This window comes from Priapulus caudatus, unplaced genomic scaffold (assembly GCF_000485595.1).
Source record: "Priapulus caudatus unplaced genomic scaffold, Priapulus_caudatus-5.0.1 Scaffold768, whole genome shotgun sequence".
NCBI classification, from domain to species: Eukaryota; Metazoa; Priapulida; class Priapulimorpha; order Priapulimorphida; family Priapulidae; genus Priapulus; species Priapulus caudatus.
In genome coordinates, this window is record NW_014577829.1 from 207999 (window position 1) to 228438 (window position 20440).

At 40.7% G+C, this 20440-nt stretch overlaps 1 protein-coding gene and 1 long non-coding RNA gene across 3 annotated transcripts in view; one reads left to right on the forward strand and one right to left on the reverse strand.

The window, feature by feature from the left end:
* LOC106813414 (mothers against decapentaplegic homolog 5-like) overlaps positions 1 to 7271 on the forward strand; it is a 29464-nt gene extending 22193 nt beyond the window's left edge. For both annotated transcript variants that reach the window (XM_014817547.1, XM_014817548.1), the window contains exons 8-9: positions 5541 to 5701; positions 6137 to 7271. In XM_014817547.1, coding sequence (XP_014673033.1) covers positions 5541 to 5701; positions 6137 to 6376 — 401 coding nt within the window. In that variant the 3' untranslated portion in view covers positions 6377 to 7271. The remainder of the gene's footprint in view (positions 1 to 5540; positions 5702 to 6136) is intronic.
* LOC106813415 overlaps positions 921 to 20440 on the reverse strand; it is a 26023-nt gene continuing 6503 nt past the window's right edge. The window contains exons 2-5 of the long non-coding RNA XR_001394467.1: positions 9698 to 9749; positions 9446 to 9493; positions 3049 to 3113; positions 921 to 1469 (exon numbers count right to left, since the gene is read on the reverse strand). This is a non-coding gene — a long non-coding RNA (uncharacterized LOC106813415). The remainder of the gene's footprint in view (positions 1470 to 3048; positions 3114 to 9445; positions 9494 to 9697; positions 9750 to 20440) is intronic.

Genomic DNA, 20440 nt, shown 5'->3' on the forward strand with positions numbered 1-20440 from the left:
CGATTATATGCTTGACTGACCTGACTACTGACATCAACTTATATACGATTGACTGACTATTGATATAAACAAATATACGATGGACTGACTATTCATATGAACTATATACGATTGACTGACCTTCATATGTAACAAATATACGATTGACTGACTATTAATATGAACTAATATACGACTGACTGACTATTGATATGGATTTATATTGATTGACTGACTATTGATATGACTAATATATGAACGACTACAAAGATTCGACATCACGACAACCTTGTATCGGGTTAATAAATGACAAATGTCAATTAATGACAAATTAATTATAAATTGACAAATGTCAATTTGTCATTATTAACCCCTGCTAGTATGTAAACTAAGGCTATGAGATAAGAGTGAGGTATGAGATAAGAGTAAAGGCTGTAAGATAAGAGTCAAGCGTATGCGATAAGATTGAAGGCTATGAGATAAGAGTGAAAGGATAGTAGATGAGACAGAGGTAGTAGACGAGAAAAAGAGAGAAACTGAGAGGTAGTAGATAAAACTAAAGGTAGCAGCGGCCGTAGCCTCTGTGCGCAATGGATGGGGGCAGCTGTCCACTAGATTGTGGAGCAAAACAATTATTGACAATTATGACTTATTCAATTTTGTGGCCCTAGTTTGTACCTAATTGTCACACGTCATTGCCAAGTGAAATATTCTACAAGAATATTTATATTAATATAATTTTAAAAGTGTATCGTGGGCATGATCGCTTTGATGGCAGTACATAGACCATTAGCGGATTCCAACGGGGGTGCAGGCGGGTCTAATTGAATAAATGTATTATATATATAATATATATATATATATATATATATATATATATATATATCAGGAATATATATATGTATATATTTATATATATTTGTATGTTTTGGTGTGTTTTCCTTCCCAACAAGCGTAATTCTTTTAGGACAAATGGCATCTACGATGAGGTTTAGTAAAAAAAACATTTTCAGGACCCGCTACCACAGGTTTCACAACCTCGTTGTTCGCAGTGTGCCCCCATTTTTTTGAAACGTCAATCCCCCAGGGCTGTAGACCAAGTGACTGGCTCCAAAAACCAACCTGATGAAAAAGACACACCCCTCCTGGAATGATTCGCTACGGACCTGTGACCATTAAACACCGCGTCATGAAATTTTGCGCCCCTTCCCCGAAGAATTTGCTCAGTCTACGGTCCTGCTACTGCAACTAATAGATAGGTAGTAGAAGAAACTGATGGGTAGGAGATGAGACTTGAGGGGTGGCAGATGAAACAGATTATACTATAGTAAGCTTCAGTTAGTACAGTTACTTAAGCTAGTTTCTTATATCGCGTATAACATAATGGACAAAATAATCGTTGCTGTTGTCGGTGAAGGTCCGCATAGGGGCGCCACGATCGCAGAGAAGACTAGCACGTTGTAGAAGGTTCGTCTGTCAGCCGCGTGTACCTAGGAGGAAGATTAGAAACGAGTTAAGATCAATGTATTTTACTATGAACGAACAATATACAACAAATAATCATGTGTTAAAATAAACTTGTTGGTATACGGGATATCGCAATGAATATTTCTCTAAATAGAGAATTGCCTTACATTATTGCCATGATTTTACACGCGAGGTGAATGCTTCGAATAAAGAATGTCGGTGGGATGGGGGCAGGATGAGGTATTGGTTAAAGTGGAAAGGCGTAGCAGGTGCATGGGGTCTAATAATATAGCAGGTAGGTGATGAATTATATATTTTCGTGAAAGTTTTGCTGGAAGAAATATTATTTAGCCAAAGTTGACTCGTGAATTCTGACCATTAAATTGGAGAAAAGCGACCTTTCTTATCAGGTCCTCTCGTGACCTGCACATGTGTGTATGTGTGTGTGTGTGTGTGGGGGGGGGGGTGATAAAAAAAAGAGTTAACATTACTTTCTACTCTAACATGTAAGTGAATAACCAAGGAGCGTAGCTTGATAAAATTATTGAAGGGAAGCAAAATTGCGTGAACTACTTGAGCAATAAATGACAAGGTAATACATTTAACGGGTTCAAAAAAATAAACCACATGTAGGCATCGATCATGCATGGATTAGGCTGAAGGTTTTATTTTCTATTATTCATTGGCATTTATATTTACATTTACATTAATTTACTTACATCAACTTTCAAAATTTTCCTATTTGCATTTAATAGTTGTATATATTTTTTATCATCCAAAATTCAGGGGGCACCGGCCACCTTCATCTACCTCCCCCACCCTCGAGGCCATGACCATGACAATAACGATAAGGACTATATTCTCTACCGGGGAAGCCCGCACCTCAAATACAGCAGCTTCCCCTGTGTGTAAATCTCATATAAGAGACAAATATGAACAGTACGCCTAACTAACCGCTGAACAAGATCAAAGCTATATTTATTTTCTTTGTGTACGTGTCTGTGTGTATACGCGTGTGCTTGCATGTGCGTTCGTACATGTGTACGCCTGTGCGTGTGCGCGTGTTTATGTGCGCGCCTGCGTTTGCCTGTATGTTCGTGCATGTGTGGCTGCGTGGCATGTGTGCATGTTTGTGTGTACATACATGAGCGTGCGTGCGTGCGCGCGCGTGTATGTATGTATGTGAATGTGTGACTCCGTGTGTCTGCGCGCGTGCGTGTGTGTGTGCATGTGTGTGCGTGCGTGTGTGTGCGTGCGTGCGTGCGTGTGCGTGCGTGCGTGTGCGTGTGTGCGTGTGTGCGTGTGTGCGTGTGTGTGGTGTGCGTTTGTAGGTATGTATGCGTGATTTTCTCGCGTGACCCACTTATGTTGTAATTTACGCAGTAGAACCGCTACTTTTCCAGCAGCCATTGTCAAACCAGAAATATATTAAAAATTATTTCATCTTCACATTACAGTCTAGTTCGTATTTAGTTTACGTAGAGTACATGACACGTGCCCAGACGTTTCCAAAGAATGAATAGAGAATTTATTCTTTTCCAGCTACCTGCTGCTATAATGCTTTACAGTTATTACTTGAGTAAATATATGTAATATTCTTACTTTTAAGTAGCGCCTTCTCATGCGATAATCCAGCATGTACTAACCACCGCGTCGACGAATCCAGCCTGTAAAAATAAGAAACACGATCAATGGACGAATTTTGTGACTTATAATAAACAATCTATATAGATTAACCAAAAATCAAACTCCAACATTCTGAAATATGTATTTAATTAACGCTCTATATTTAATCGTAAAATGCTAATGGGACAGTATTGACATTACGTTTATGTTTACTTATGTGATTTGTAACAAACAATCTATAAATTAACCAAAAATCAAACTTCAAATTTCTAAAATATTTATGTAGTAAACTCTATATTTAATAGTAAGATCTCAAACTTACAGAACTGACGTGGTACGGTGTGTGAATGTGTGTATGTGTGTGTGTGTGTGTGTGTGTGTGTGTGTGTGTGTGTGTGTGTGTGATTTTTTAAACATGCGCTGTGTGCGTGCGCGAGAGACAGAGCGAGAGAGAGAGAGAGAGAGAGAGAGAGAGAGAGAGAGAGAGAGAGAGAGAGAGAGGGAGAGGGAGAGAGGGAGAGCGAGGGGGGATTAATTTGGTCTGTCTGAACTGTTATAGTTGGGATCGGACATAAGAAGTTAGAGCTGTCATTGATATGAAAATATTTCGATTCGATTAATTACCAAAATAGTGTTTTCCGATATTTCGATTTGATTCGTATAATATAAATATAATGTTTCAATTCTTATTTGGCATGTATGGTAGGTAGCCTTTGCTGTAATTTTGAACTTAAATTATTGCACCTGACGCTACATTGCATGGGACTAATGTTTCCCTGCTAGAAATGCAACGCATAGTTTAAGCAACTAAAAAGAAAGAATACACCTAAAGAGTTGAACCTATATATTTATATTGCAACGTGAATAAAATGAAATATAACGAACAGAATGTGACAGAATGACTCCACGTCTACTCAATCCACCAGGAAGCTCAGTAAAGCTAGCTCATCCATAAACTAAAGATACAGCACCACTAGTCGGTAGTCCATCTTAGGTAGTTAGGTCACAATATGTCTCCTCCGAAGCAGCGCTATGCTTCTATACTTTGTATAGTTATAGTGTAAAGAGAAACTAATATGTTGGCATTGCCAGGCACCAAACTCTCCCTCCCCATGTTAAAAACACCACCTGCAGTAGAGAATACCCTCTCATATTTCAGCAGAATAACCTATGAGATGTAAGGTAACAACACTACAGCAAAACGGTTTTTTACTAATACTATTTTACTGTATCAGATCGCTATTCTGGAATTTTTTTCAATATCGATATCGCACGCGAATCCATCGCGATACATCGACGGCGTTGGTATTGATGACAGTCCTAATAGAAATGTAAATTATATGAAATATCCATAAATTAGTTGACTGATATGATCTGTTATAATGCCTCCTAACAGGTTGCTTATTAACTTAATCACCTATACTTACATATTAATAATCTCACACTTAATCATTACACTTTTGTCTTTACTGTTGTTACAGAACAAGGAACCAGGAAGGAACCGGAACAAGGATCAAGGAACCAGGAACGAGGACGAGGATCCAGGAACCAGGGCAAGGAACCAGGACTTCAAACTCACCTCTGCTGAGAAGCTGCGTAACACTGCCACACCTACGGATCAGCACACCCCGGCAATGAGTCACCAAATTGTGTAAGAGGACATTTGTGCAGACATAGACACATCCTCAAGCTGACGGGATGTGTGAGTGCATGAAATCGTTGAAGCCAGGACTGTTATTGCAATGATGCACTACGTTAACGTGAAACTGTCTTGTTACCATCTGCATGTTGTTAATTGAATCCAGAGTAGTTTTTCATTGAGTTCGTTTTTAGACATCAGTAGTTCAATGTTTGAAGTATTTGACTAGATATTTTAATGACAAAGATAGGAAATGTGTTGCATTTAAACCATTTTATTAACGTTAGAGCCAATTCACTCGCTTCAAATTCAACTCTATATTGCCGTAAGAACGTAATTTGCAGCAAAAATGTGACGTAAATTGTAGTTATAATTTGCAGCAAACCTCGCCACTAGATGGCAGTCGTTGACCATTAGTGAAGTGATTCACTGGTGACCATAGTCGTAGATTTGGAAGCAAATTGATTCGTTTCATGTAAATTTTATTTTGTACTGTATTTGCAAATGTATGTGAATGTAGAATAAATTTTCTAGGTGTTAGTTTTTTCAGATGGATGATTGCCGAGAGTGACCGCGAGAATGACCGTGAGTGTAACAGGGGGGTAGTGAAGGGGGAGGGGATGTATGTGTGTGCCGTCACATCGGTAAGGGTGAGTGTGGCAAGCTGACACCTATATGTATGTGTGTGCCGTCACATCGGTAAGGGTGAGTGTGGCTAACTGACATTTGTATGCGTGTGTGTTGTCACATTGCAAATGGTGAAAAATTTCACAAATTCTTCATGTCAAGAAGCGTGCTCATTCTCGACGATTGCCCATGCTTCTTACAGGTGTCCACCTATACTACGTTGGTGGTGAGGTGTATGCAGAGTGTCTCAGTGACAGCTCTATCTTCGTGCAGAGCCGAAACTGCAACCACCACCATGGATTCCATCCAACCACCGTCTGCAAGATCCCGCCTGGATGCAGTCTGAAGATCTTCAACAACCAGGTGATTGGGTTTGTTCGCATGCAAGCGTGCTTCACTGCTACCACTGCCGGTAATAGTGCAGCGAGACCGTAGTAAGATGGCACTTATTTACTGGGGTTAGCACAGTATGACTATAAGTGCAGGCAACGGCAGATTAACTTGCATATATAGCATAAAAATGTGCTGGTACTATTCTAGTAATATCATGCTTACTTGTGTTTATGATATATGGTGCCACACTAGTATTGTTGTTGTTATTAGTGTTGCTGCGATAGCACGCTAGTAACTTTATTAATAATAGTCTTGATAAAATAGAGCGCTAGTTGTACATGATGTTGTAAGTGGTGTTATTCAGATTCTATGTAACTACGGCACGTTCGATGCACGTGCATGCCCAGCTGCGCGTTCTGCGTGAAAAGTGTCATGTCTCACCGGCAGAGGTTTGATTCGTTGCAGGAGTTTGCGCAGTTGCTGAGTCAGTCTGTCAACCATGGCTTCGAGGCCGTTTATGAGCTGACGAAGATGTGCACGATCCGCATGAGCTTCGTCAAGGGCTGGGGTGCCGAGTACCACCGCCAGGATGTGACCAGCACTCCCTGCTGGATCGAGATCCATCTACACGGACCACTGCAGTGGCTGGATCGCGTGCTCACCCAGATGGGCTCTCCCCACAACCCAATCTCCTCCGTATCGTGACACTGCACACCGGTGTCGTCTATAAGCGCTCGATAATTTGTGGGTGTTTTCGGTGGAAGAGTGTTTGGGTGCGCACCTGCGGAGATTGGGGAGAGTGCCAGACTGCGAACTTGCGTGACACGTGCACTTTCACAACCAGCAAACATCCCGGAGTTTTTCGACTAGGTTTTTGTTTCGTCGCGTATGCCCGAGTCGGGCATGACCCACCCGGTGGTGTTACAGCTCGGTTTGACTGTCACACTGCTAAAGTAGCCGATGCGATTGTCTGATAGAAGAGTGTTATTAAAATTTCGGCGATACCAACCCTCTGTACATAATTAATCGTCGCCTACTGTCTCGTACTTGTGTTTTTCGAAATGCCTGCCCCTTGTCAGCGCGGGTGTCATATCGATAGGTTTTTCGTAGCATTGTGTTTGAGGTTCGTTTGTTGTGGGAACATCCATGAGAGCATGGGATGGGTGTGTGTGTGTGTGTGTGTGTGTATTAGCTGAAGCTTTGCTTCGCTACAGAGTAGAGTCTATGCAAGGAATGCGAGAACTAGCCCATCAGGCTTGCGGCAAACGTCTCGCTGTACGTCGATAACAGCTGTTCTCTTCTTTCTCACGTGTTTAATCACGAAAATAATGCCTCGTCTTGACGGTGTGAGTGTTTGTTCGCGAATTGTATTTAGTCACGATGTGCTTGTAAGGGCACGTGTGTATCTCAGTTGTGCTATGATGTGTGCGGTGCAGACCGGAGTGGGGCGGCGCGAAATTATCGGTTGCGAAATCATGGTAAAATCAAAATCAAAGGGTTAGTTCATTGTAGTAGTTTGACTGCTCTGAAAACCGCTTGTGGATTTTCTCACCAGATGGCTCTTTCTCGAGCGATATTATATATATATATATATATATATAAAAATGCTATTAAGCAAGTTGTATTTTGTAAATAAAACTTTTATTTTTAACGAATTTACTTTTAAATTATTTACAATTGATATAATAAAATGTTTATGCTAAACTAGCTAATTCTTGATTTTCTTTTTCTCTTCACTCCTGAAGTCTATGGTAAACACTGAGCTAAGCTTTGCGAAGCTAAGCGAAATTAGAAAATAACTGCATCAAACGATATATGCTTGACTGACTGACTACTGACATCAACTTATATACGATTGACTGACTATTGATATAAACAAATATACGATGGACTGACTATTCATATGAACTAATAGACGATTGACTGACTATTCATATGAACAAATATACGATTGACTGACTATTAATATGAACTAATATACGACTGACTGACTATTGATATGGATTTATATATGATTGACTGACTATTGATATGAACTAATATATGAACGACTACAAAGATTCGACATCACGACAACCTTGTATCGGGTTAATAATGACAAATGTCAATTAATGACAAATTAATTATAAATTGACAAATGTCAATTTGTCATTATTTAAGAGTCAAGCGTATGCGATAAGATTGAAGGCTATGAGATAAGAGTGAAGGGATAGTAGATGAGACAGAGGTAGTAGACGAGAAAAGAGAGAAACTGAGAGGTAGTAGATAAAACTAAAGGGTAGCAGGGCCGTAGCCTCTGTGGCAATGGATGGGGGCAGCTGTCCACTAGATTGTGGAGCAAAACAATTATTGACAATTATTGACTTATTCAATTTTGTGCCCTAGTTTGTACCTAATTGTACACAGTTCATTCCCAAGTGAAATATTCTACAAGAATATTTATATTAATAATAATTTTAAAAAGTGTATCGGTGGCATGATCGCTTTGATGCAGTACATAGACCATTAGCGGATTCAACGGGGGATGCAGGCGGTCTAATTGAATAAATGTATATATATATAAATTATATTCGTATGTTCTGGTGTGCTTTTCTTCCAAACAAGCGTAATTCTTTTAGGACAAATAAGCTATTGTACTATTTCTGTAGTATTTTCTAGCGAGTCTTTTCTGTTTCGGGTTTTGCGTGCCTCGCTAAACATGCTGCGATGCAATGATATGCTGTGAGAATTAGCAGATTATACCATGAATTAAGAGATACATTCTAGTTTAGAAGCAAGACAACTGTGAGTTAACGTTCATATTTCAAACAAGGCAAGTCAAAGGTGGTAATAGAATAGTTTTATTTGAGATATACAGAGTTATTCATCTATATCTGCAGAGGTGATAGGTTTTTTGTATGGAAGGGTGTCAGGCTGTATAGACAATCCGTCGCACAGCCTGGTCGGGCTACTATCAGTGTAGTTCTACTTGTTTTACAGGAATTGCTGGAACATGATTTACTTCTTAGTAGTCACTAAGTAAAAACAGTAAGGAAATTGGTAAATATTGTTGATATAAAGGCAAGGTAGGCAACATTTTGAATAGGCCAAGTGGACTGATTATATGGGGGGGTTGAACCGGCAGTTTAGGGGGTTGAACCGGCGGTTTAGGGGGTTGAACCGGCGGTTTAGGGGGTTGAACCGGCGGCCGCCGGCAAAATAGCGCTAATTTTGCGCACTGTTGTGAGAATCGGACAAAAATGTAATGATCAATCGTTACACTCACAAACTGATTGATTATCGATAAATCATCAATAAAATTATGATGATAAGTGAACACTATGATAGTGGTATTAGTGCAGATGTTATTAATGTTCAACATTTAATGTCTTCAGCGTTTAAATCAATTTAGAACGGCTCACTGAGTAGAAGTCGAGTTGAAACGATCAACAAAGCTATACCTTAATTATTGTTTGCTATTTGTGGTTGTGTCTTTCACATTTTTATGGTCCTTAGTAGCCTTCTTCAAGAGATGTGGCAACTGAGTAGAACTCAATCATGATGCGTGTGTGTGCGTGTGTGTGCGTGTGTACACGTGTGTGCGCGTGTGTACGTTCGCATGCGCGTGAGCCTGTGTGTGTGTGCGTGTGTGTGTGCGTGCACGCGCATGTTGGTTTTCGTGCGTGCTTTCTTTCGTGCGTGTGCGTGCGAAAAAGTTTTATCTCCGGCCTTTAATAATTCGAGTGTACTGTATCGAATAAAGCCATTTTTATCACGTGGGTTTCTCTTACTTACTCATGTTGTAAAGGTGACGTAGTACTTCTCGGGCAGCCAGTCTATATACTGAAAACAAGAAAATGCGACGTCGAACAATTGACGAAATTTATGAATTGAGGCAAACATACATTAACTAAAAACGAAACTTCTGGAATATTTATACATTTAACTCTCTATATCTTGTCAAATCTTAATCGAACAAGCGTTAACAAAGAAATAAGATAATTAGATAAGAGAATTAATATTCGTAAATTTGTGGCATATCCTTACCTTCAATTGAAACTCCAGCGTGCACCAACTACCACGTCGATGACTGTCTATACTGAAAACAATAAAAAATGCGACGACGAACAATTGACGCAATTTATGAATTGAAGCAAACATAGATTAACTAAAAATGATAATTTCTGAAATATTTATATATTAAACTCTCTATATCTTGTCAAATCTTAAACGAACAAGCGTTTACAAAGAAAGAATAGAGATTTGTATTTCCTTTTCAAGCTATAAATATCTTGTAAAATCTTAATCGAACCGTATTGCTGTAGTATGAAGTTATGTTATCACACTTATATAGTTCCAATCTGGCTTTAGATCAAATTTCTCAACTGACACAAGTTTAATCCATCTAACTGATTTTATTCGTAATGAGTCTGACAAAGGAAATCTAACTGGTATGATTTTATTAGATCTTCAAAACGTTTTGATACCGTTGACCACAAAATTTTACTAACCAAGCTAAACGCTATCGGAATGGATATTAGGACTGTGAAATGGTTTGGTGTTATCTCTCTAGTAGAAGCCAAATAACTGATGTAGGAGATACCTTCTCTAATAAGGACGCTATTACATGTGGTGTACCACAAGGATCGATTTTGAGTCCTCTGATATTTCTGATTAATGTTAATGACATGGCAAAGGCAGTTAACGTCAAGCTTTTATTATATGCTGACAATTCGGCCTTAGTAGTTACAGGGACAGAGATACAGGCTATACAGGAAGAATTAAATAGAGAATTGCATTCCGTTAATAAATGGCTCAATATATGACAATAATTTATCCTTGCATCTTGGAAAAACATAAAGTATTATTTTTGGAAATAAACACAAACTCAGGGATAATCCAAAGCTGGACATCAGATGTAATGGGCTGGAAAATGCACATAAAAATATACAGTATCTAGGAATAGACTTGAAAGGCTCCATGAGTGGTGAGGTAACGGAAATTAAGGTTGTAAAAAAAAGTTAACAATAGATCGAAATTTCTTTCCAGAAAAGCAAAGTATTTAAACACGGCATGTAAAAGATTACTAGTTTCTGCCCTAATTCAATGTCATTTTGACAATGCAAGCAGTATATATGGTACAGCAATCTCACGCGGCGCACACGGACTAAGTTGCAAGTGTGTCAAAAAAAGCCATTAATTAGATGCGTTCTCAACTTAGGTACTAGAGCACACATAGGTGCTAGAGAGTTAAAGGCTGTAAATTGGGTACCTGTAGAGCTCAGCGTAATTCAACTGACGGTCAATAGGGTTTTTAAAATATTACATAATCTCGACCCACAGTATATGACAGAAGGATTCATAATAACGTCGGAAGTCCATATAGTTTTAATACAAGAATATATATATGTGTGTATATATATATACGTGTGTGTATGGATCTATGGGTACTATTGTTATAAAAAGGAAAAAGCTGATATTTTCTGTTTGAATGCCGTGCTATGTGCTGTTCTTTTACACATGAGTGTGCTGGACACAGGCCTTTCACTTTCTTCTGCTCAACCTTGCCTGGTGCTCAAGCCGTGTGACCGGCTCCTTATTCACCCTATGCAGTATTCATACATGTATGGTTTAATTCCCGATCAATACCCAGAAATTTGCTATCAAGTCATATTCTGAATTTTGTATTGTGCACGAAGTATTGAGGAGAATTACTGTCTGTCACTGAAGTGTTGTGCGTCGATATCATGGTATTAACGACAGCAGAATAGATTGCCATGTATGGTTGTGATGTTGAGTGAGTGTGCTAGCATGGTTCGTTATATGTAGGTATCAGAGCCTGTCGATTACACCTTAAAAAATATATATATATTCTCATACATCCGACTTCCTTGCTGATCATTTGGAAAAGTGGGCGGGTGCTCTGCGCAGATGGAGATTGTTTGTTTTGTCGTCGATGGTCAATGTTTATTTAGTGTGTCAGTTAGTAGTAAAGCCGGACGATGGTTGTGAGAGGTATATATTATAGTTGTGAAAATGTCAAGTATGCAACATATAAAATGTATTTGTGAAAATGTCAAATACTTCGTGGAATATTGATTTGTAACAGTCATTAAAAGATAGCTGTTTAGCTATTACGTTTTGTCTCGTCAGATATCTAGAATCAAGCTTTATGGAATTTATTTATTCATATTCATTTATTAATTTAAAGCCAGTACATTGGTAAGAGATACATCAACATGAGCTTGCAAACTCCTCACCGTCAGTGAAATAAAAAACAGCTCTTAATTAAAAGTGCTAGTATAACAAGTAACAAGGGATGACACCAGGGCAGCTAGGTACCCCAAGTGTATGTACTTTTACTAAAATTAAATCAGCACACTATATTATAACATTGTACAAGGCGACACCAAACGTAAACACCATATCAACTAGTAAGGGAAACTGACGTAAACACGCGAAAAACGCAAATACTAACACATGAAAACAATAACAATAAGCTTGTAGGCCTATAGTAAAGTAGCCAAATAGTTGCTAAAGTTATATATCCTGTGTATTATATCATAGGGTATAGGTTTATCAAATTTGTGATATGTGAGGCGTGTAGTTCACGGTTATACTTGATGCGGTTTGTGATCGGTCGGGTCCTCATTGGCCGATATTGATTTTGTTAGAGCACGTATATCATATATGTATGATATACGTGCTCTGATTTTGTGTATACGGGAAATCAGATGTCAAATAAACATTAAAAACTTCATGCAGTCTTTGTCACATAATGGTTCTACGCAAATCCTGATTAAATTCTTGTCTACAACACACAGTTTGACCAACACGATAATTAATCATTAATGTTGAGTTCACAGCCACTTGAAGATTTCAGTAATAGTACCGTATATACTCGCGTAATAACCGCAAATTTGGCCTCAGATTTCAACCCTGTATTTGCTCTGCGGTTTATAAGTGCGCCATATACCGTGAGGGGAAATATACTAGGCGCAATACTTGGTTACCCGATTCAAATTGAGGTGCGGCTTATAGTAATTTGAGGGTTGGGTTATAGGCGCCGCGGTTATTACGCGAATCAGTATACGGTAATTATAAAAACAATTCTCGATGCTTCTAAAACTATGCCGAGATACCTCTATCATTTTAATGCCATATTTTCGTCAGAAAATATTAAATCCTCTGGTGAGAATATGAGCATGCGTTTCAGCTACGTAGCTAGATTGACTCTGTACTGACTGCCTATATGCAGTGGGCGGACCTTACACTGCAAGTTGCCTTCTTATTTTGAATGGTCTACTGAGTTAAATTTTCTTTATATATCTATGAATAAGATAGCCCTCTTCATTTTATTCATATTATTTGCAAAATTTATTATTTCGGGAGATATTGCGCATGGCGAGCGCCGTTTCGATTGCGCAGTCGGCTAATTAAAGTAACATAGTTACCTATACTGACTGGTGTATTGCAGTTGGGACCTTGATGCAAGGTTCTGCTTCAAATTCTGAAGTCGGATACTGATGAATTTTATCATTAATCTATGTTAGGGAGGTTTCTTTCTTCATTTTAAATTTTATGTTTGAGCAAATATTCTTCTTCTCGGGAGATATTGCGCCATGCGCGATCACGTTTTCAGGCGTTGCAGTACGGCTAATTAAAGTCGTATATGCTTGTGGGGGGAGGGGAGGGAACTCAGGACAAGGTGGCAGAAAGAAGTCGAGGGCGGTGAAGGAGAAGGAGGCTAGAGCGTTGCGACAAGGAAGACAAAGGAAAGATCGAGGTGGGAATGAGAGTAGGTAGTCTGCACCTAAGGGCTTAGGGCGCCTCCTATTATTAACACAGTGGTCTACGATAGAATTTATTGCAGAAACTATGTTGAATACCCTTTGATCTACTAAATCGATTTCCCTTATTATAATATCTACTTATAAATTTATTTCAAGGAAATCTATATTGATGATTTCCTACCATTAATAAATGCATTATTCTCAAAAAATTAACAGAAACATAGCTCCTGTGGTGAGATATTGCGCATGCGCTAACCCTTCTAACGCGTGGCAGATTGTGTATGCTTTGGCCTATTGCAGCGAACACTGTATGCAAGTTTCGGGCTATTTTCTTAAGTGAGGTTTACGGATGGTATGTCTATCTATATATCTTGTGATGATACCTGCTCTTCTTTTAAGGCTATAATTTTTGTAATATTATTCTTCTTATGAGATTTGCGCATGCGCGGCACGTTTCCAGGCGTTAGAACGGACTGAAGCAAACTGCACATAGTTGCTGAGTGAGAGGAGGGGGGGGAGACAGGAGGACAGCGGCGGGAGATAGGCTGAGGGCGGTTGGACGAGAAGAATCTAAGCGTAGGGGCAAGAAAGGCGGTGGCGGAAGCTGGAGGTGATGAAGTAAGAGTTTTGCACATTGCAGGCTAGGGCGCCTCTCCTAATTATACAACAGATGTACATATTAAAAATTTATTTAGAATCTATGTATGATAATACCCCCTCACATCATAAATGCTATTTCATCAGACGCATTAGCTCCTGAGGTGGATATTGCGCATGCGCTAACATTCTACCGTAGCGTTGTGTGTATTGACTGATAGAGCTTTATATGCAGCGTGGCATTAATGCCAAGGTCTTAGTATCTTTTCTTAGAGTGATGTCTATGCGATGTATTTATTATATTAATCTTTATGCTTGATAGCTTAATATAACTTGGCATAAAGCAACTGTAGTATTATATTGCGAAACATGGTAATTCTGGCGACGCTGGTATTGCGATTGCATGAGCGCCTCTCTTTCGGAGCGGCCGAGGCGCATTGCATGTGCAGCGGGCCACATTACATGACCTTTTCTTCTATTTATTAATAGTGGTCTATGATGAATGATTTCATGTAGTTCTATGCTAGAATCCTTCTTCATTTTAAGCCACTTTTTTGCTAATTATTTTCGTCCCTCGAGGATATTGCGCATGCGCGAGCGCTTAATGCGTACAGTAGGCCTACGATTGGAGAAAACTAATAATATTAGCTTTGATTAGATTGAGGGGTGGGGAGGCTAAGAAAAGAACATGCCTTCCCAATAAAATGCTCAACGTCGACTTACGTCATTTCTTTTAGGTTGAAGGGTCGCCGACGTTTGCCGGCGCTGTAATCCTGTGCTTAGTGTAGCAAGGGTTCCTTAAAGAGCGTGTACCCAATTGACGTAGCAGTTGCCATTTGCGATGCGCACTTGTGTAGGCATCCCACATACTGTATTAATGCTTTCTGGTGGCCCTAGTCCTTTCCGTTGGCGACAGGTCGCGGACGTATCGCGTCCTATCCGCATTGGTTATAGAAAGGATCTCGGCAGAGCAGTGCCCCACTTGAAGATGCGAGTGTGCTTTGCAATGCGCACCTTCTCAGGTCATGTCTACGTTTAGCCTAAGTCTTTCAACTTCACAAGTTAAAATTAAGCTTCAAAATTAAAGTTCATTCCTAAAGCCCTAAGTATTTCTTTGGGGCGACAGGTCGCGACTGTTAGTCCGCGCCTATCTTGGTTCATTGGATACAGGAGTGGATATTCCGCAGATTTAAAATATAACAATATAATATCCGTAACATGTAAGACATTAGTCGTACATGTATATATATTTTACAGTCGTTTGACAAAACATTGTTTTTACATACATAGAACATTTACACGGCGCGACGGCTTTAGTGCGAGGGCTTTAGCCACAGTAGATAGTTATATAATATACTATCCTACTAATCGCCTGGCTATATCTACCTAATGGCATTATTCGCTGCGAGATCCCTATTCCTTAGCTCTGATGGAATCGAGATTTTACTTTCGTAATTCACTGCTGTTGGTTAAATCTTTCAGGGAAATCTCTACATTGTTTTGCACCATGTCTGACCGACGGGCGGTAGTTTTTTATGAAATTCAGAGATTTATATGTTTATTGCAGTTTTGATTTGACATTTTCTATTTATGGGTCTGACTGCTGTCCGGTATTGCCCGCCTAACTTCACAAGCCTGCGCGGTAATATGACAGACACAGACATCGTGTAGCAATGTAGGTACGTATGTACGGGCGTCCGTAACAGGGCTTTTCCGTACGGGTTTCCGAAATCTCAGTGCACGTGGCTGCTCGACCCTAACGATCTGCGGTCCGCGCCTGTTAAAAATCGCGTAAACAACCTTGCCCAGGTTCAACTGCCGTGCGTTATTGTGTTACTGTGAGTTTATACATAGATTACTCGTTTATATTGTGTATAATTTATCGAGAGATAGCGAAGACTACGAAGAGCATAACGTGTAGCCGCCTACCGTAGTGCTTTCATGTTTGAGTAACATCGTAGATGGAAGATATTTGATGACCGACTCGGATTTGAAATAGGTCGAGCGGTAGAACTATATATCGTGCCGGTACGTGTTCGTTTTTTAAAAATATGAGATATCGCTACATCATATTGCTGTCATTCATCTCGATTTCTCGTGGTATGCCCGTATATAAACCAATGGAACTATATATATCTCAGTGGGTGTAGCAGCATTGAACAGGGAGGCAAGGCTGAGGGAGCGTAAGCGACCTGAGTGGGCTTATGGGTGTGGAGGGGCTCCCTCCACTGGTAGAGAAGATTTTTGAAAATTCGTGCCATGAAATGGGCTTTTCGCACTAAAGTTCAGTATTAGGGGGTAACTTATATGCAGAGTGGCAGTATGCAATCCATTATGACCCCCCTCCCTCGCTTTTTATTTTTATCCATCCGATCGATCAGTGGGCGATGGACCCTGGCTGTGGCGCCGGAAGGCCCTTGAGGTCACACGACTCACGTTGGTGGATCCTGTGACAATGGTGAAATGGTGTTTTACGAAGCAGGTTTCAGTTTTTCAGGGAGGAAGAAGAGGTTAGCGCAGAGACAGCGATTGAAGCATTTACGGGATGGGTGTTTAGCCCTCCACAGTAGCGGTAATTTTTGTAAAATATGTGCATCAAATGGCATTTTTCGCATTTATTTTCATTTATTAGGTGTAGGTAATAGTGCATAGACCATCCAGTTAGGGCCTTGTCTCTTAATTTTTGTAGTCTACCGATCAGAGGGGGTCATGGCTCCTTGTGCCCCCTTAGCTTCGCCTATTTTCTCATTCAAGCATGACGGAATATTGAATTTTAGTTGATTTTGTGTTGTTTGTAGCAGTACATGCATGTTGCATTTATCGTCATAACTGTTTCAAGTTCCTCATATAAGTTAAAAGTTAATTTTTTTGAAAAGTAGAGGCTATTGAATTAAATCGAAATAAAGATCTCGGGAAAACAGGCTAGATGTGTTGGAACTGCTGATAACATGGCATTTATTTAATTACACAGATTACATCGTTTGAATACAATACGTTAAAGATCACATTAACATGTTGTTCGTTATCAAAAAATGTTTTTGTCGTCCTCTGGTGAAGAACTAAACATATTTGAATTTGCATTTTCAAATAAAACAAAGGTAGCTGCAAATAGCCGCTCTATTAAATAAAAAGGAAATTTACCATGAAAGAATTGTTTTTCCTCCCTGATAGAGAACAGTTACTTAAATATGTTGAAATCGCGATTTGAAATAAAACCGACGGTTTGCAAAATGGCCGTATATAGTGGGATATATCAAAGTTATTCCAAAGATTTCCATTTACTTTTCTGTCTGTCTAAAGGTTCAGACCATAAAATTCAATCAAAGCCAAATTGCACAACAACACAAATCTGAGCAAAGCAAGAATGATCTACCTTCATTTAGTCACTGTTTTGTCTGCTGCAGAAATCTCAAACAATCAGTCAAGGTCTTTCTGTACGATTTGTGCACAAGACATTTTGCGGATTGTGTGGCGTATGACATTTTAGATGTCATTCGATACTCCTGTTCACGAAAAGGGAATGAGAGCAGAGAATCGTGCTGGGTCATTGTAGAAAAGTTTGAATTAGCAATGCTTTTTAGAGATGTTCGTCAGCTAAGATGCAGAAGTAACAGGAATTTGGCGTCCTGTTGAAGACGGGCGGTGAGGGAGGCAAGGAAAAAAAATTTTTTTTGTTATTGGTTGCCAATCAACAAGGGGGGGGGGCCATGGCCCCTAAAATGTGCCCCCGGGGTCACGCCGTGCAAATTGTCTGATTGTCATAAACGCCCCCCCCCCTTACATTGTATAACATTCGTGAGTGCCATGTGTAAGAATTATAGGTAACACTGTATAAGAACATCAGTGATAACTTGTATAACAATGACGTGATAAACATTGATATAACATCATGGTAAACATTGATTAAGCCAGTACCCACCGCTCGTAAAAATTTCTATGAGAGAAATACACGACATCAGAGAATGGAGTTAGTGCAACCAGTAAATCCAACCATATCATTGCTCGCACCCGGTCTCTAATCCACTCACTGATCTCATCCCGAATCCCCAATCCTTCTCTTCCTCCCCTGTTCTCCTCTCCGTTGCCGCCGCAACACAGAAACAGCAGAACAAACAACCAACACAAACAACCAATAACACTACGATGACGACGATAGGCACATCCGCCCTCCGTTGCGACGAACTCACGATGATTGCTATAACAACTCTGCGGGTCGCAGAGAGCTAACCGACTCTCTGTGGATTAAAAGCCAAAGGTTCCGCACGCACAGCGCGCAAGACTCGTGACACAGTCACAGGTCAGGATTGCCGGTTGTAGCTTACGAGAGCATTGAGGTTTGTCCAAGATCGTGAGTTCAACGAGCTCCTTATAGTGCCGCCGCGCATGATAGCTCACATACACGCGGGCGTTGTACCTGCGGCCTGGCGTACAATAGGTGCATTGGTGTATCTGCCCGCGTGCAGCAGATGCACATGACGATGGATGCATGTGTATGTGACGACATAGTGTGTCGTTGCTGCGACGTGTGTATGCTTGCGGCGTCGCGTGTATGGTGCACGCGACGCGTGTACGTGGCGTGATGCGTGTACGCGCACGCTGCGTGTCGTTGGCAGGCCGCGTGTTGCGCACGCACGCGTGTATGCGCACGCATGCGTGTATGCGCACGCATGACGTGTACGCGCACGCATGCGTGTAAGTGCACGCCGCGTGGTATGGTGCAGCATGAGCATGTACGTGCAAGCACGGCGTGTACGGTTGGGTCTGTGTGTAATGTGGTTAGGTAGGGGTTAGGGTTAGAGGTAGGGTTAGGTCTAGGTTAGCGGTAGGGGTTAGGGTGAGGTATTTATATATTATCCCTACCCCTTATTATATATATATAGGTTAGCGGTATATATATAGTACTAGGGTTAGGGTATATATATATATACTCTAACCCTAACCTAACCCTAACCCTACACCCCCCCACCAACCCACGTTCACGACGTGCGAATTAGGGTAATAATATATATATATATATCAATAGGGTGGGTACTAATTATATAATATATCTTATATAGGTTAGGGGTTATCATACTATACGTCCTCTATATAGGCTCTAGATCGTAACTTTCTAGCTAGTACTCTATCTATATACCTATAATTATTTATATTATATATACACCTAACCCTATATATATACTATACACTATAGAACCTATCCTATATCCAACGCCGCGTCGTCGTGGTCGACGCTGACCGTCGATCGAGGTCGCGTGCCACTCGCAGTCGTCATGTAAACGCGCTCAGAACAGTTCATAGACACGGTTGTAGAGATACCGGTGGAGTGCCAGAGCATGCCAGCCCGGTGTCGTGGTGGCTGCACTAGTTATAAGCGTACGACACGGACTGGTCGCACTCACATGTTCGCAGTAGCGGAGTGGCGGCGCAGCCTGGCTTACGATTGATCCCGTCGTTCCGCCCCCGCTCTCTCTCTCTCTCTCCTCGTCGCTCTCCTCGCTCTCTCTCTCTCTCTCTCTCTACTCGCTCTCTCTCTCTCTCTCCGTCTTCGCTCTCTCTCTCTCTCGTCTTTTTCTCTCTGCTCTTTCTCTATCATCTTCTCTCTCTTGACTCTCTCATCTCTCTCTCTCTCTTTCTCTCTCTCTCCTCTCGCTCTCTCTTTCTTCTCTCTCTCTATGTCTCTTCCTTCTCTCTCCTTCTATCTCGTCTCTCTCTTTGCTTCTCTCTCTCTGCTTCTCCTCCACTCTCTCTCTCTCTCGCTCTCCCTCTCTTTCTCTCTCTCTCTTTACTCTCTTCTCTCTCTCTCTCCTATCTCTCTCTCTCTCTTGTTCTCTCTCTCTCTCTTCCCCCTTTCTCTTCCTTGCTTCCCTCTCTCTCACTCTCCTCTCTCTTCTCTCTTTACACTCATCCTCTCTTCTCTCTCTCTCATCCTCTATCTCTATCTCTCTCTTTGCTCTCTCTCTCTCCTCCACCTCTTCTTCTCGCCTCTCTCTCCTCTCTCTACTCTCTCTCTTCGCTCCCTCTCTTCTCCTCTCCCTCCCCCTAACTATACAGCCAGTAATCCTCCCGGATGACAGATCCACGGAGTTAACTCACGCAAGATTTCATGCAACCATTCCATGTTTTCTGATTGCTATAACGTACACTATTGTCTACATTCGTCAGGTGCATGTGTCAAACTTGTGTACCACTGTAATAAGAATCGTAGTACAATATATGGTATAGCAATGACGTTGCAAGAACATTGTTAACAATGACGTCACGAGAACATTGTATAACACTATCGGTAACTTGGTATAAGGACGCTCCACGCCGTACAAAATTACTTAGAGAGGAAAACACGCACTCGGCAGGAAGGGTTTGACCGTAATCAACCACATATTGCCCTCGCCAATCCTCTCCA